Source organism: Herpailurus yagouaroundi, unplaced genomic scaffold, assembly GCF_014898765.1.
Source record: "Herpailurus yagouaroundi ecotype Mexico unplaced genomic scaffold, PumYag 186, whole genome shotgun sequence".
NCBI lineage: Eukaryota > Metazoa > Chordata > Mammalia > Carnivora > Felidae > Herpailurus > Herpailurus yagouaroundi.
In genome coordinates this window covers 29,504,190-29,521,849 of record NW_024412417.1, presented here as the reverse complement: position 1 = coordinate 29,521,849, position 17,660 = coordinate 29,504,190, and the positions used below count along the sequence as shown (strand labels likewise).

The window sequence follows — 17,660 nt, the reverse complement described above, 5'->3', positions numbered from 1 at the left end:
GTTACTACCTAAGGGTACCTCTCTGGAAAGGCACACCCCTAAACTATACTGTGAAGAATTCCCACAAATGAGCTCACAAACCAATGTGACACATCAAACAAGAAAACAAGCACCATGAATGAAAACCAGCATAAAAAAAGAAAAGAAGAATTTAGCTCCAAAATACTTTAGATAATATAATTATTGGGCTCAGAATATAAAAGAAACATTTTTGAAATACTGTAATAATTCGAGGTGCCTGGGTGGTTCAGTCAGTTAAGAGTCTGACAGTTGGTTTCAGCTCAGGTCATGATCTCATGATTCATGGGTTCAAGCCCTGCACTGGGCTGTGGGCTGGTGGTGCAGAGCCTGCTTGGGATTCTCTCTTTCCTTCTGTCTCTGCCCCTCCCCTGCTCATGCTCTCTCTCTGTCTCAAAATAAATAAACTTACAAAAAAATTTTTAAAGAAATATTGCAATAATTTTTAAAGCACTAAAATAGAACAAAGTACCATAAAAATTATTAGCAAATTTATTAAAGAACTAAATACAATTTCTAGAAATGAAAGATTTATTCATTGGAAAGTACACATTAAAAAGCAGATTTGAAAAAGGAAAAGAGATAATTAGTGCACTAATAGAAAGGCAAAGGAAGTTATCCAAAATGTCACTGATAAAGTCACAGAGGTAGAAAATATGAAAATGAAGAGATATAGATCATTGGAGGAGACTATCTATGATAAATCTAATTTAAATACAGAGAAAGAGAGGAGAGAAAAAGGAATAGATAACTGAGAAAAAAATATTTGAAGCGCTAAACGTTAAGTAGTTTTCAAAGCTGGTGAAAGATAGAGCTCTTAGTTCTGGGAGCACAAAGAAATCTGTAACTAGGTTATTATAGTGAAACAAGAGAACACCAAAGAAAAAGGGCAGAATGTCTGAAAGTCATCTGGAGAGAAAAGAGAAACTACCTGAAAAGGAATAATATTTAGACTAACAACAGGCTTGTCAAAAACAGGAGCCAGAAGATAGTGACACATCTTCTAAATAACCGGAGACGACAGCTAATCTTTCAACACCAAGTGGGAGGTGAACATATTTTTGTATGAATAAAATTGAGTTTACCAACACAGATCCTCTCTCTGTATCAGAGATACAAGATGGAATGATGAGCAAATAAATTCATAAACATGGGAAATCTTGATATCTGGACAAACCCTGAGTGTTAAAATAATAATTATTTTAAACTGCATACTTCATGAGGCAAAAAAAGAAGCTAAATTTAATGTATCTGCTTTGAGTGGTGTAAAATACAGGAGATGGATAGTTGAAGTTAAAGTATTACAGAATTTTGTATTGGTTAGGAAAGAGTAAAGATAAGGATTCGTTTTAGCTTTTGATTTTATATGTATGTTAAAATTTAATTATAACCATATAAAAAATACAAAAGGACTTTAAGTCCAGCAGAGGGGAAAAATGGATTTAAAAAAAACAAGAAAAAAAAATTGGGGGCACTCGGGTGGCTCTGTCAATTGAGTGTCTGACTCTTGACTTCGGTTCAAGTCATGATCTCACAGTTTGTGAGTTAGAGCCCCATGTTGAGCTCTGTGCTGACGGCTCAGAGCCCGGAGCCTGCTTCAGATTCTGTGTCTCCCTCTCTCTCTGCCCCTCTCCTGCTTGCTCTCTCTCTCTCTCTCTCTCTCAAAAATCAATAAACATTAAAAAAAAAAAAAGGAAAGAATTTAGTATAACCAGTATGAATCACTCAAACTTAAGGCAAAGGCAGGCTTTGAATTCAGGCAGGTAAATGGCATGCTGATGCAATTTGCCACTAGGCTGTCATACCTCCTATATGCAGTCACATGGAAAGTTTTGTCAATGCACAGAATAAGAAATACAATATGGCAGGCTCTGCATATGTGTCTGTATATTCACAGAAAAGTGACTGAAAAGTCATATGCCAAAGCATGAAAATAAGCACTGAGTGTTTATTGCTGGGTGACAATATTTTTTATCCATTAGTATTCTACATTTTTAGTAGACCATTTACGCATCTTTGCATTCAGTGAATCTTTACTTAGATGCCTGTTATGTATCAGAAATTACTAGATACTCAGTTCTAGATAGTGAGGAGTCAGTGAGGAGCAAAAACAGACAAATCGTTGTTCTCTCAGATCTTACAGTCTAGTGGAAAAGACATTCAAATTATAAGTAAATATTAAAAAAAACAAATTATAAGTAAATATAAAATGCTGTGAAGGAAAGCTAGTTGTATGAGGGCATGTGAAGAAGGAGATCGAACTGAGCTTTGCAGGAAGAAGAGGACGTATTTAAGCAGCACAGTGATGGGGAGAGTATCTCATGCAGACAGTGCAGCAGAGAGAGACCAGATCTTTAAAGGATCTGAAAGAGAGCCGGCAGGGCTAGAAAGCAGTGAGCTGTTAGATGAGGAAGGAGAGGAAGATACAGGTAGGTTCCAAGGGTAGGCAGGGCTTGGAGGTCTAGTTAAAAATTCTAGCCTGTATCCTAAGAGCAGTTGGAAGCCAATGAATGGGTTTTAAGATGTGTGTGGGGAGAGCATAAGTTCAGATTTGTTTTTGAAAAGATTGCTCAAACTTCTGGGTAGAAAACGAATAGAGATTTTGCTAAATATTCCTGTACACCAGAAAAGAAATGGCAATTGACATGGAAAGAAATGAACAGATTCTGTCAGTATTTCAATAAAAAAAAAAAAAAACCCACAAGAACCTGGTGATGTACTAAAAGATGGAGAGGAAGTGAGAGAAAAGTGCTGACAGTTTCTACAAGTGAGGAAGGCAGGAGTGACATGGGGATGAAGGAGAGTTCCATATCAGATCTGCACTCTTCTGATGGGGCGACGGCCAGGTATGTGTGTATTGCTTGTGTTATTAAAACTCAACTGCCAAAATAAGCAAACAAAAAAAATAATCTGACCTTCTTCTGGTGGAGATGGTTTGTTCCCATTTCCTTTATCCACAATCTTGACTCTGGGTTTTGGATCCTTTCTTTTTTCCAAATCTTTAACTGGAAGGAAAGTAGAAACACAGCAACATGTTATGTTAATGTCTGAAAGAAAATTTTCAGTGAGTTTTACTAAAACCTTTGCAAGTATTGAGAGTATTAAGTAGAAATTAGCTCCATGGTAGAATCCCACTCCCAAAGATTAGAACTGCTATTTTATTTTAACCTTGTCATGGGAAGGTGTGGAAAACACCTAAGGAATTACTTTGGTCAGGGACTCATTATGGGCAGCTGTATCTAATAAATTCAACCTTTCATCAGCTGCTATGAAATCAGCATGATTATTCCCATTTTGTACATGAGGGAACAAAGGACTAAGTAATTAAAACATATTTCATAAAACCAGAAAGTGTTAGCTCAGGATTCAAGCCAAGTATTCTGGTCTCTGAACAAGGTCAGTGAGTTGGCCTTTGTTCTAGGAAGATCATGTCCAGAAATATCTTCATTTGGAGTCGGGCTATCTGCGATAGAAGGTGGAGAATCCAAAATAATTTTCTTTCAAACTTAAAAAAAAGGGTCCCTACTAATAAATAGTAGTATTTCTTTGTCAATTTCAGTATAAAATTAATACTGAATTAATTAATACATCTGTACCAATCTACTCCCTCATAGCTTCACTTTCCACTGCTTGAAACTCCACAGCCATTTCCTGCTGTTGCTTGGCACGTTCACTTGCTTGAGTCAGTCAAGACCACCACCAATGGCGATGGTTTCTGCACAAATAAAACCCCCACAAAAAGGCAGAAGCTATTTTATGATGAGATACTTCATTTAATTGTTGCATTCACTTCAAAGAAATCAGCAAATTTATTGCACCGTGGACTATGGAGGGGAAGGAATGATTTTCTCCGAACCATTGTTCCTGCTTTCTCTAAGGTGTTATTCCATTAATGCTATCTCTATCATTCCCTCCTCTCCTCCTCTTCTTTCTACTGGCTTCGATCCCTTTGCTGAAAGAGTTTGAGACTTGCCAACTGCCAAAGTCATGTTGCTCTAGTTCTGTTATTTGTTTCCTTAGAAACCTTCCTTGGCTTTCTGGTACCCTAGAGGTTAAATTCCAAGATTAAAAATAAAAATAAAAATAAAAATAACAGTACAAGATGCCTTGATCCTGCTATTCCCACTGAACCTTTAATTTTCTAAATCCTTTTTTTTTTTTTTTTAGACCTCACTCTCTGGCTTTTTTATGAGTCTTGGCCATTTTGGAACATCCTCTTCTGTAAATTCTTCTCCTTGTGAGTTTTTACAAAGGCACTATCCTGGATTTTCTTGTATTCCTCAGACCCCTCCTTTACATTCTCATTTTTTGGCTCCTTTTTCTGTTTTCCATTCCTGAAACATGATCATATACTAAAGTTGCCTTGCATCTCCGTACAGCCCGCCTACACTTTTATCATCTCACAAGTGTAATGCTCACCCTCCTGTGGAAATTTTCCAAATCTACATCTTCAACCCCACCCACCCATAGGCCATGGCTTAAATTGCTTACATTCTGTAAAAGAAGGTTGCAACTTTAATGTGAGAACAATTGTGCCGAGTAGTGATAGAAGCAGAAATAGATCTGGCAAAGAATAATTCCAGAGGTGGAGACTCATGGAAACTTCACAGAGAAGGTGACATTTAAGCCAGACTTGGAAAGATGAAAAGATGAACACAATTTTGTAGGCAGAGATTAACAAAATGTCATTCCAAAATGACAGGAAAATGGTGGCCAAAAAGAAAGTTTGCCAAATAGAGCCATAAACCATTCTGATCTATGTCTGTATCTATCTATCTATCTATCTATCTATCTATCTATCTATCTATCTACAGCAGTCATCTTTCCATTTTGCCCGTAGGTTACATATAAGATGTAAAACATATGTCATACCAAGCTGCTGTCTTCCTCATGCAGGAGGCAGACTAAATTGGAAAACAGACTGTCCTAAGCAAAGTGGCATTAATCATAACAACAGCAACCTTGCCCCTAGTATGTGCTGAAGTGAGTTAATCCACACAGTAATAGGCATATATCATTATTCCCATTTGCTGAAAACTGAGGCCATGCTTGATTTGCTTGGCCAAATATACACACCAAATCAGACATGCTTTTCTATCTTCAAACTCCAAATATTGTTTCTCATGCTTCCCTGTGTTCAGAAGATGGACTCATGAGGACCTCAAGTCTCTACACTAATTATAAACCCATATGCACAGCATTTGTCTGGATCATCATTTTCTTGGACCCAACCATGAAAGTCTTCCAGGGAGGAGAGACCAGACTGATAGCTCCATTTCACAAGGAGCAAAACAAAAAAGAAAACCAACCAAAGTTATTTTAATTTCATTGTTACAAACTTTTATCTGGGAAGAACTAATCCCTCCAGCTTGACAATAAAAACAACGCAGCTAAGAAATATATTTGCTTACATATAAGTTATCCCACTACAGTCTTTTTTTTTTTTAATTTTTTTTTCAACGTTTATTTATTTTTGGGACAGAGAGAGACAGAGCATGAACAGGGGAGGGGCAGAGAGAGAGAGGGAGACACAGAATCGGAAACAGGCTCCAGGATCTGAGCCATAAGCCCAGAGCCCGACGCGGGGCGCGGGGCTCGAACTCACGGACCGCGAGATCGTGACCTGGCTGAAGTCGGACGCTTAACCGACTGCGCCACCCAGGCGCCCCAACATTTCCTTCTTTTAAAATGTTTATTTATTTTGAGAGAGAGAGATTGAGTGCATGAGCAGGGAAGGAGCAGAAAGAGAGGGAGAGAGAGAATCTCAAGCAGGCTCTGTGCTGTCAGTGCTGAGCCTGATGTGGGGCTCGATCCCAGAATCTTGAGATCATGATCTGAGCCAAAATCAGGAGTCAGACACTCAACTGACTGAGTCATCCAGGGACCCCTAACTGCATTTCCTTTTGTGTTTTGAGTAAATAGCTACTGGGAAAGCTTTTTAAGGTCACCTGTTTCTTATGCTGCTCAATCAGCGAACTATCTGAAATAATCAATTGCAATAACTTCAGCCTAAAATAAAATGTCTCCTTGTCTTTTTGTTGCTTCTCACAAATTTTAAGAAGTGTTATTTTGCTTACTCGGAATGTCCAAGGCCAGAAACTGAAATACGGTGCCACAAAGGGAGACAGAGACTGATTTATATGGAAAATAACATAAAAACCTTTTCCAGAGGCTCTAGACAATGTGAATCTCAAAAGCATGGCATGTTGAAACATCTCCCTGTCCTATGGACAGGTGGATTTGCCAAATGTGTTTATTCAGAAGTTTTAAGAGGTAGCTGGTTTAAAAAGGTTTTTTTTAATTAAAAAAAAAAATCACAAAATACATGTCCTAAAACATTACTTAGAAGAGGAAGAAAAAAAAAGGAAAGAGGGGCAGAAAATCCAGATAGAACATTGCTACACACAGAGTTCTAGAAACCACAGCCTCCCAGATTTGTGGATTAATCTAATGGCATGATTGTAAAAGCTATTGTTATTTGAAATGTCTAGATTTGCTTCAAAATTAGGGCAGAGTGGTGGGGTGGGGGGATAATACATGAAACAAGACTGGCCATGAATGGCTCACTGCTGAAGTGACTGACGGATACTTAGGGATTTATTAGAACTATCCTGATTTTTAAAATGTTTAAAATTATCCTTTAATAAGTTGGATTTTTTAAAGAGTCTATATTAACAATGAAGTAACACAGAAAGTTAACTAGGACAGGCCTCTTCTGTTTGCATTCACCATACACAAAACTTTCCCGTCCGCATTTAAATGGCCCCTCCCAGGAAGAGGGAGTTGCTGTGGTCTCTGATCATGAGAATATAAGGTCACAGGGGAAGGGATCTGCCATGTTCCCAGTGCCTAAAATAGGGCCTGACACTTAGTAGTCATGCAGTATATATTTGGTAAATAAAAAAAAAACAGTGAATGAATGAATGAATGAATATCTTCCTGAAAGAAGAATCACTGTCTGTATGAACAACTTTTAAACTCAGTATAAGGAAAGGCTTTCTAATGCAGACACGGATTGGGCTACCTCGGAGCTTTCTCTCCTGCTTAGAATATCTCTGCAGGCCCTGCCTTTCCCTGGCTGCCCAACTTACTATTTGAGAACTGTCTCAAATACGAAGCCATCCCCTGTCCATTCTCATCCTAGCCCATTATTGGGGCAGAGAGATCACCTCCCTTCACAGAGCCCTGAATGTATGTCTCTAGCCAATACTTACCATATTCACAAATCTGTTTGTCATAGGACTTGGCACATAACAGGCCGATGATAAAAATCAGCTGATTAATTATTAGAAAAAGTTAAATTCCTTATTGTATAGACTGTTTACATAGAGGCTGGACTGGCATTTGCTAGGGATACTATAAAGAAGGTACAGGCATCATCTATTGAGTCACTCAGTAAGTATTTATTGAGCACCTGCTACGTGCTGGGTAGATGAGTTGTCTGGGTAAGGTTCAGGGAACAGTGTTAGGAACAGCATTTGAAAAGTAAAAATTAGGGGCACCTGGGTGGCTCAGTTGCTTAAGCGTCTGACTTTGGCTCAGGTCATGATCTCGTGGTTCGTGGGTTCGAGCCCCACATCGGGCTCTGTGCTGACAGCTCAGAGCCTGGAGCCTGCTTTGGATTCTGTGTCTCCCTCTCTCTCTGCCCCTCTCCTGCTCACGCTCTCTCTCTCTCTCTCTCTCTCTCAAAAATAAACAAACATTAAAAAAAAAGTGTGATGTAACTTTAAAAAAAGTAAAAATTAACGGATTTAAGTAGGCGTGCAGTGAAATGGGTAAAGGGAGAAGCAGAGGTGCATCAGTGACAGAAGGAACTCATGGAAGATTGTACTAAAATGCTTTTCAAGATCTCTTCAAATCTAAACAATCCAATTTTAACCTGTTACAATGTTTACTATAGGCAAACTCAGAGCTGGAACAGAGTCCCATGCTGACACTTTCAGAACTGTAAATACGTACTTCTGAATTGGCCTTGGGCTGGCTTGCTTTCTTTGTCTTTACTGTATGCAATAATTTGAACCGTATAATTCTGATCTGGCATAAGACCTTGAATAATTGCTTTAGTTGCAGTGTTCTGGAGATTCAATTGATTGGTTTTTCCACCTATAATAAAACAGAAAGATAAATCAGTACTAAGAAACAGGTTAACTGTATACATTAAGAAAATTTATTAATCAAGCAATCAAGACATTTAAAAATATATACGATGGGGTGCCTGGGTGGCACAGTCAGTTAAGCGTCCGACTTCAGCCAGGTCACGATCTCACAGTCCGTGAGTTCGAGCCCTGCGTCAGGCTCTGGACTGATGGCTCAGAGCCTGGAGCCTGTTTCCGATTCTGTGTCTCCCTCTCTCTCTGCCCCTCCCTCGTTCATGCTCTGTCTCTCTCTGTCCCAAAAATAAATAAACGTTGAAAAAAAAATTTAAAAAATATATATATATATACGATGGTGCATATGTACATCGCACTTAACTTTAATATATTGTTCCTTCTCATTCTTAGCTCTACTCTTTGTATAACTTAAACAGTTGTCTAAATAGGACAAAACACATTCAGAAAAATCATTCATCACAATGCATTATTGCTTTTATATGCTAGGGAAAGTCATAGTACAGGATCAGAAGACAGTAAGCCCTTCCCATCAGATATATTCTTCAAGGAAAGAATTCCACTTAAAAGTGCAGAGAAAGGTATGGGCAGACCGAATGTCATTGTCTACAGTGGAATTTTTGCTATAGTCTCTCTAAACTGAGTCAGAGCATCCCTGAAGCACTAGCAATTTAATTATCTCAAATCTGAGCATAACTGGCTCAGGATGTTGATGGAACCAATCATTGCCTGGCTACTTAAAAGTTAGCTTGGTTCATGAAAAGATTTCAAACCTCCATGATCTCTCCATCAAATTAGACTAACATCTAAGGCTTTCTTGGAAATACTATTGATTAAATATTCAACTTTTATGCAAAATTCCAAAGATAGATTTCTTTTCTGATTTCTAATAGCACTTACTAAGTCTGAGAAAGGAGAAATTTAAAACCTCTGCCTCACTAACACTAATAGCAAAAAGGATCTGAAATTTGCTGAATGAATTAAACATAACACAGATTATAATAAATTTTAATCATATTCTCATAAAATTAATGATGTTATATCCGAAATCTGAAACCTTTCTCTTGCCAAAACCCATTTCTTTAAATGCATTTATGTCTGAGATGTTAAACCTGGTTTCACAAAGTTCTATTGTTTAAAACTCATCTCCTACAAATACTTACAAATAAATCTTTCTTAATGTGTGCATCACTAAAAAAAAAAAAGAAAAAAAAAGTGTCTTAGGATACTTTGTATTAGAGCCCCACTCTGAGAGGCATAGGGTGTATTATTTTACTAAAGGCCTTGAGAATCTTGCAATAAAAAGGCTTTAAACTCTTTAAGACAGGAGTTCTTAACTTTATTTGACCATTAAACCATTAGGTTGTATAAGAGCTGTAGCATCTTTCAGATTACCATGGACCATGCTTTGGGAAAGACTGATATAAACAATACTTGGAACATCTCTTGCAGTGTTCAAATGTCTACATTTTGTGTCTAGACGCGTTTATTACTCTCTTTATTTACTCTGTTTATGTTTTATCAAGGAGATACCAGAGTGTCGACACTGTGTTATTGGCTTGGGTCACGGCAGCAAGGACATGGGGTCACTGGAAAAAATGTAACGAGTATTCATGAAGAAATGATTTGCTTTCATTCTCAATTTTTAGTTTGTCTCTGGAGGTGTTTAAGCAAGAGCTGGAGGTCTGCTTTCTGGGTATGTTGTGGTGGAGGGGATTGAAAGATCTGGCTGAGCTTTGGTTCCAGAGCTACACAAGTCACTTCTAAGACTCCCTGATTCCTTTATGACACCTACGTGAGGTACTCAATAGTTTAGTATTATCAGCAATTAATCAGGTAGTTAAAACACTGATAACCTGAAGGAAACAAACAAAAAAAAAAAGAATAACTTTTCAAGATCCAATATGGGGAATTCTCAGAGGTACCGCAAATTGGAAACTTGTATTTTGACCTTTAAAGTCATGATGTTTAAGAATCTCTTTAACTTGAATTTCCCATGAGGACTTATTTTAGAATGTAAACTGCATTTTCAGAAGTCAAAGTTATTTCAAAAGTGGGCCATGCTTCAAAATGAAAATTCTGAACCAGGCTTGAGAATGAAATACCGTTTTCTGCAAGTGAGTCACTTCTGTGGGCCACCATGGGAAAAGTTGGCATCGGTGACACTGAACCAAGAATCATTCTAAGGAGCCTATGGGTAATATTTGTTAATAGAAGAAGGTTCTTTTTTAGTAGTGGCCGAGCAAGAAACCAGGTGTTTCATCTGCTTGTTTTAAATCCACCACTGGGGGGGCGCCTGGGTGGCACAGTCCGTTAAGCGTCCGACTTCAGCCAGGTCACGATCTCACAGTCCGTGAGTTCGAGCCCCGCGTCAGGCTCTGGGCTGATGGCTCAGAGCCTGGAGCCTGTTTCCAATTCTGTGTCTCCCTCTCTCTCTGCCCCTCCCCCGTTCATGCTCTGTCTCTCTCTGTCCCAAAAATAAATAAACGTTGAAAAAAAATTTAAAAAATAAATAAATAAATAAAAATAAATAAATAAATAAATCCACCACTGGGTAAAATGTCCACAACTATGAACAACAGAGCATCTGTTGACCTCATTAAATGAGTTGCAGAAAGGTGTCTAACAGCAAGGAGTCCAGGTTCTTATAAATCTCTTTATCACCAATAAAGAGGAAAAAATTATACTTATGCAAATATATATTATACAGATGTGTTATATGAAATATTTGTTATGTACTATGTGAAAATGTACTATGTTAAAACTATGGGTTAATATGATTGAGCTCCTACTATTTGGCAGTCACTCTTTTAAGTGCTTGGCATTTATAAATTAATTTAGTCCTTACAACAAGTGCTTCCCAAATTTAATACGCATAGGAATCCTCTGTGAGTCTTGGTAAAAATTAGATGCCAGTTCAGTAAGTGGGGGGTAGGGACCAACAATCTGCATTTGCTCTCAACTGATGCTTCTGCTGCTGATTCCCAGACCACATTTTGAGTTCCAAGCCTTACAACAACTCCACGAGGTGGGTACTAGTGCTGTTTGTGCATCTTGTGTAAGAAGAAACTGAGGAACTGAGAGACTGAATAACTTGCCCACATGACATCTTATGCCCCACAGAACCAAGTTCTAAAAGCAAGCAGTCTGTTTTCTTGATCCCTTCTTTGTCTCCATGACCACCATGCGACAGTGGAGATTCCTCCACATACTCTGTATTATTTTAGTTGATCAGATGTGTACAGTAAAAACATAAAATAGAAGAAAAAATTCAACCAAAATTTAATGTATAAAAATGTACATAACTACTTTATCTTCATGATCAATAAATTTAACTTTTGTCTTTCCTGTTTTAACTTATCACTTATTTTTATAATGTATACTTAGTTTTTATAATTTTAATGTGTAATTGTTGAATAATATACTATCAAGTTAATTAATCATAATTTGCTCAGCTGGTCACAACCGTCGGCCTTCCAGATGTATTGGATTTTTTTTTTAAGTGTCAACACACCAAAAATATTCATCCTATGTCAAAACAGAAGTGGTGAAGATTTTAATCTGGAAACTTCTCCTGCAGAGAATTATGGTGAGCTCAATAGTGACTCTTTAGACTTTAGGAACATTATTAGGAACATTATTTCCTTGATTAGAGGGTGAGATTTCAAGTTCAAATATTAAAGTAAAAAGAAAACTTTCAAAAAATCCTCTTACAAATGATTTTAAAGCAACACTCAGTATTTCACATTTTTAGTTATCTATGTGTAAAAAGTTGCTAATACTCCACAAAATACAAACAGCTCTATTTTACCTGAAGCTGGAGTCACAAGAAGTTTGTATCCACCAAATTTTCCCCTTGGAGCCTTCCATGAAATCTGTATACTGTCCTGAGATAATACATTATATCGTAACCTTGTGGGTGGAGCCACTGAAAAAGAAAAACAAAAAATTGCTTAAGGATTGAAACATTTAAGTTTCCATTAGTTAAAATGAAGAGTCCAAGTAATGAAATCAAAATATATGACTTCATCAACCTCAAAATATGCTCTTTCTATAACCCCATTAATGAATTGATCAGTTTGCACAATGATACAAACCCAAGAGTATCTGTTTCTTAAGAGATAAGCATTTGTCAAATAGTATTGACCTTATGACAAAAAACTGTGACTTAGGGTTAAAATTTAATAATCTGGTCGACTTTAAACTGAAAGCAATCTTGCAAAATGTGTTCATTATGTTACAAACATTGTGTGTCTGTGTGTGTGTGTGTCCCTACTTGGAACATGTGAGTTTTATAATCTACTCTCCTGGGGCCTGTTTTATGCCTTCAGGTTTTTTACTTTAGTAATCCAATATATTTTATGATAAGGTCATTTAAGAAGGCTATCATGGACATATTAGAGTAATAAGATCTTCATTTAAAAACATCTGAGAAAGAGATTAAAAGGGACCAAAATAAAAAAGACCAATAAAAGATAATTATGTTTTATAAACTTTGATCCATTCTTAAAATTTGGCGGATTTGTATCTTTTGGCAAGATCCATAGCACATGGTCATGACTCATCCCAGTATATTTAATCTTTTCTGATAGTTCACACAATGGGTACGTCTATATTACTTTTTACGTATGTCATTCAAACTTCAAAACGTGTTTTTGGAACCCTACTATCAGTGTCCCAGAATTTCAAAAGAAATCCTTTAAGAAGAAGATTTTAATGATATAATATCAAAATTAGTTTGTCAAAAAAGAAAAGCTAAGGTGTAACAGAAAAGTTAGCACTTACTACCCATTTTTATGCCCTGCTTTTCTTTCTCGCTTGAGAAAACACAGGGAGGGGGAGGAAATAAACATTCTCTTTCACAGGGATGTAGCATGACATGGAGTTTGGACACAAATTTGATTCTAGTTCTGTCACTTATTAGATAAAGAACCTTGAGTAAGTGATTGTTTCTTCCAAAGCCTTATTTTTAGAAAAGGTGACAGCAATACTTTCTGCACAACATAGATGGCAATAGACAATAGGATAATGGATACAATGTATTATAATAGGTGGTCAGTAAATGTTTGCTCCTCTTGCCCTTACTTCAACTAATGGGTGATCTCAAAAGCTCACTGGATTCTCACAAAAAATACACAGCTATCCCAACTTTACATATAAAGGAACCAAAGAGAAGCTAGAGATGTGTCCAAGTTTACATACTGGTGAATGACAAGCTCTGCCCCAAGCAAAATGCTCTGTTTCTTTGGCAGAAGAGCCATATGAAGAAGGCACCCTTTATTGAGCTAGGTGAATGAGTGATTTACCTCTCTACAAACTATCCACTCATTCAAAATCAATGAGCAGTGAAGGACACAATCAAGAATAGTTATTCTCTGGGGTGCCTGGGTGGCTCAGTCGGTTAAGTGTCCAACTTCAGCTCAGATCATGATCTCACGGTTCACAAGTTCAAGTCCCACATCAGGCTCTGTGCTGACAGCTCAGAGCCTGGAGCCTGTTTCAGATTCTGTGTCTCCCTCTCTCTCTGCTCCTGCCCCACTCATGCTCTGTCTCTCTCTTGAAAATAAATAAAACCATTAAAAATTTTTTTAAAAAGAATAATTATTCTCTTCCTGTTGTCCTTTACTACCTCTTAGCAGAGAATGCTAGCCATACAAAACAAAAACATTAGCTTACCATTCTCAATTTGACATGAATGGAAGAGTTTACATTTCTCTGGTTTATGGGATAATATGGATTTATCGTAAGAACAACTACACTGCAATTCAAGAGGAAGATAGCTGAACCTAACATTTGGGTGAACAGAAAAACTATTACTATTTTGCTCAGTGTGGAACTTGGGGAGAATAATGTATTCATAGGTAGGCTCTTATTACTTACGGAAGAAAATTTAAAATAAGAATTAAACCATTTTAAGCAATATATCAAGTGTCTCCACCAAATCCTGCCAGTGGGCTGCTAGACACCACGGGCCAAGCTCATGACAGAGTTCTGCCTGAACGCCCTGGTGAAAGACAGCTGACATGCCTGGGAATCGTCAAGTGGAAAAGTACAGTAAATAGGATGAGGGCCTCAGGTCTAGGCAGTTGCAAGAGGATCAACCCATTCTGTTGGTACCCCAGGTGTGCGGACTTCTCAAGGAGGGCAGATAAGTCAACCCAGGATTCCTAGGTTAAAGATTAGAAATCTTTACAGCATTCTCTGGCCAGGCCACTGTTCTTCAAATGTGGTCTGAGTTTATAGCCTGACACGTTTTTTTAGTCAACAGCCACAGCCTTCTGAACCTCCAGGAGAAAGTGATTAGGATAACAATGGCCATGCTCTGAACAATGGCCATGCTCTGATTCCATGCCCAGAAAATACAGAGGGGGCTCCAGACCCAGAGGGCACTGGCTTCCTTTGAACTGCTCAAAGAAATACAATGTGAAGCAACTGCAACAACAATATCCATCCACGTTCAACTTTTTAAACAATTTATAAATGATGCGGATGACTACAGTCCCATTACAACTGCTAGCAAAAAGCAATACCACCATTTTCTTTCATCAACAGACCACACCTATTGCCTATATACGCAAAAATACTCTCTCAATCATTAAAAGAAAATCTTGGGTAGACACAGAGTTCACATTTCCTTTAGGTTTTTGCCTATCGGGGAAAAACAGTGAACAGAAAAAATGCTAGTTAAGAAAGAAGAAGGCATGAGGTCATAGTATCAAACTTCAAAATTAGCTCCTTTTTCTCTGTACGGAAGACACTGGGACTTGTGCCAGAGCAAGGGTAGCAAGACTGACAGAAACATTGTAAATCCAGTGCACAAATAAATGTCTCATGGAACAAAAAGTTGTGGATCTTTAATGCCAGACCCATGCTTTTTCTTTCTGCAGCCCCAAGGAGGTCCTTCTACACGTATACTTAACTTCCAGTGATAATTACACTCTCTCTCCCTTTCAAATAAATAAAACTTAAAGTAAATTTTTTTAAGCAACTCCAATTATCTATTCTCTGCTCAAAATCAATCACATAAATAAATGGTGTCATGGTAGATAGAAATAAGATTCAGTTTCTCAAACATCTCACGTACTTCCCTAAAAGCAAAAGAAGCCAATGACATCTGAAGTCTTTTCTTACTGGGATTTCCTCTAGCAGGTGCCCACCATCTTCCTTCTAGAAAGTTTCTCCGCTGGACCATGCCTTTTCAATTCACCTCTGAGACCTCAAAGGTCCCCATCAGATAACCTCCAAGCACAAAACAGTTCAGATATATCCCCTGTCTCATCCCTTTCACCTAAGCTCCAGACCACCCGCTACCCACCAGATGTCTTGTCCTGGATGTTCCACAAACAGTGGAAGCTCCACATATGTGTCTGAGACTGACATCATCTTCAGATTAAACTTGCTTCATCATTTATTCTTTTTCAAGTTTTTTTTCTTTTAATATTGAGAGAGAGAGAGACAGAGAGAGGTAGAGAGAGAAGGAAAGAGAGAATCCCAAGCAGGTTCTGCCCTGTCAGCACAGAACCTGACACGGGGCCAATCCATGAACCGTGAGATCATGACCTGAGCTGAAATCAAGAGTCGGACGCTTAACCGAATGAGCTACCCAGTCACCCCTATTCTTTTATTAATCTCTTCAACAAATGTCTACTATGACTGAGGCATTGGTCTGCAACAGAGATATAGACACCAATAAGAGAAGTACTGAAGTATAGGTAAACAAGCAATTATGACGCAAAGGTACAGAAGCAATAATAACACGTGAGTTGAAATTAAAGGTCCCGTCTACTGAGCAAAAAGCCTTACAGTCCTCTTTGATATTTCCCTTTTACACCTCCCTCCATATCTAATCAGGAAGGAAGTCTTCTCTCTTCTACCTCTGAAATGGTTCTTGGATTCACTCTCTTCCCTCTGTTCCCCCACCTGGCTCAGACCCTCAACCTCTACTTCCCAGACACGTTAGTATAATCTTCCAATGGTCTCTCCTACTTCATTCTTATTCCCCAAGCCACTATGGGTCACAAATATGAGTAGCAGCGATATTGCTATCAGTGTCTCTAAAAACAGAGCTGTTTAAAATCCTCCACAATTTGGCTCCAATCTACCTTTCCAGCTTTGTCTTTTGCTACACCCCCACCCCACACACAGAACTTATACTGTGAGTTATCTGCCTAACTGACGGCATCCCTGAAAGCACCCCAGAAGGGTCTCTGTGCGATCAGTTACTCCACCAATGACGATTTCTGAATTAAGTTAGACTAAGATAGTGGCTCTGAAGGGCTTTGTGATTTGCCTGCTCTTTGTTCCTAAGGACCTGTGCTTGTTGTATCCCACGGTTTCAATGGTGAGTTACCTGAGATTTCTAGTACCACTGCGGAAAGTGTTCTTACATTAATGTAAACGGGGTAAGCAGAATTTGTCTAACTGTTCCTTGTGTGTTGCATGAAGTAGTCAGAAATATGGTCTTTTGCTCAGTGTTTGAACACTGTTCGAGCCTGCCAAGGGTCACGTTCCATGCCTTTGCAAACAAGCACGCCTCACTTTAAGGAAGCAGGGTGTGGTGGTTCTTAACATTTGACTTTTCTACGACTGTAAATTCCAAGCATTAGACATAAACACTCCTAAAACAACTTTCTTTATCTCATTTACATTTCCTTGCTAAGCTGATGAATGACGATCTCTGTACCAACATTTCTGTTTCTGCAAGATTATCGTGTTTACCCAGTAAGGTAGTTTTGCTCATTTATACGCGTTGTGCACTTACTCCGGAGGTTAGCACACTTCTTCTGCAAAAGGCCAGATAATAAATATTTTAGGCCTTGGGGGCTATACAGTTTCTGTCACAACTACTCAAATTCTCAATGTGAAGCAGCCACAGACATATGTAAACAGATAGCTGCATTCCAATAAAACGTTAATGACAAAAGCAAGCAGTCTTCTGTTATTTGGCCCATGAGTGGTAGTTTACCCACTCTTAACATACTTTAGAAAAATGAGTCGAAACCAAAAATAAAGGTGCAGATCCCAGTAATACAAACAGTAGATTTCAAAAATGAAGTTCAATGAAAACGAAGCTAGAAATAGCCGGAAATGCTTAAAATGGTGTATCAGCAGTTTCTGTCAGACTCTTAGGAAACTCTACATTGTGTGCTCAATTTTTAAAGAAAGGAACAAAATAAGGACCAGGTATCAAGTAGTAGAAATATTTTGTAGACCTTCTATTTAAGAGACAAGGCATGACTCAGGTACCTACATACACACATTATAGCTCCTATTAATGGAACTGATTTGGTAGCATGCAAATTTGGCTTCTGCCGATTAAATCTGCACAGCCTTTTCAGAAGCATGTGAAGAACGAGCTATTCAACAAACCACCACAAAATGACTATGCTCAGTCACTGGTGAGATCTTAACCGTCATCAAAGATGTGTGGCACATTTCTACAAGGCAAACAGTTGGTAAAACTGAGTAAAAGCCAACATATGACCCTGCCTAGAAACACAGTAGAACCAGTGAAACACTATTAGGGTAGGTAAA

The 17,660-nt window shown here is 38.2% G+C and overlaps 1 protein-coding gene across 5 annotated transcripts in view; it reads right to left on the bottom strand.

Annotated features, from left to right (window-relative positions):
- Window positions 1-17,660, bottom strand: part of COL14A1 (collagen type XIV alpha 1 chain) — a 213,341-nt gene that overhangs the window by 178,457 nt on the left and 17,224 nt on the right. For all 5 annotated transcript variants that reach the window (XM_040494323.1, XM_040494326.1, XM_040494322.1 and 2 more), the window contains exons 3-5: window positions 11,938-12,054; window positions 7,978-8,121; window positions 2,934-3,023 (exon numbers count right to left, since the gene is read on the bottom strand). In XM_040494323.1, the coding sequence (XP_040350257.1) occupies window positions 2,934-3,023; window positions 7,978-8,121; window positions 11,938-12,054 (351 nt within the window). The remainder of the gene's footprint in view (window positions 1-2,933; window positions 3,024-7,977; window positions 8,122-11,937; window positions 12,055-17,660) is intronic.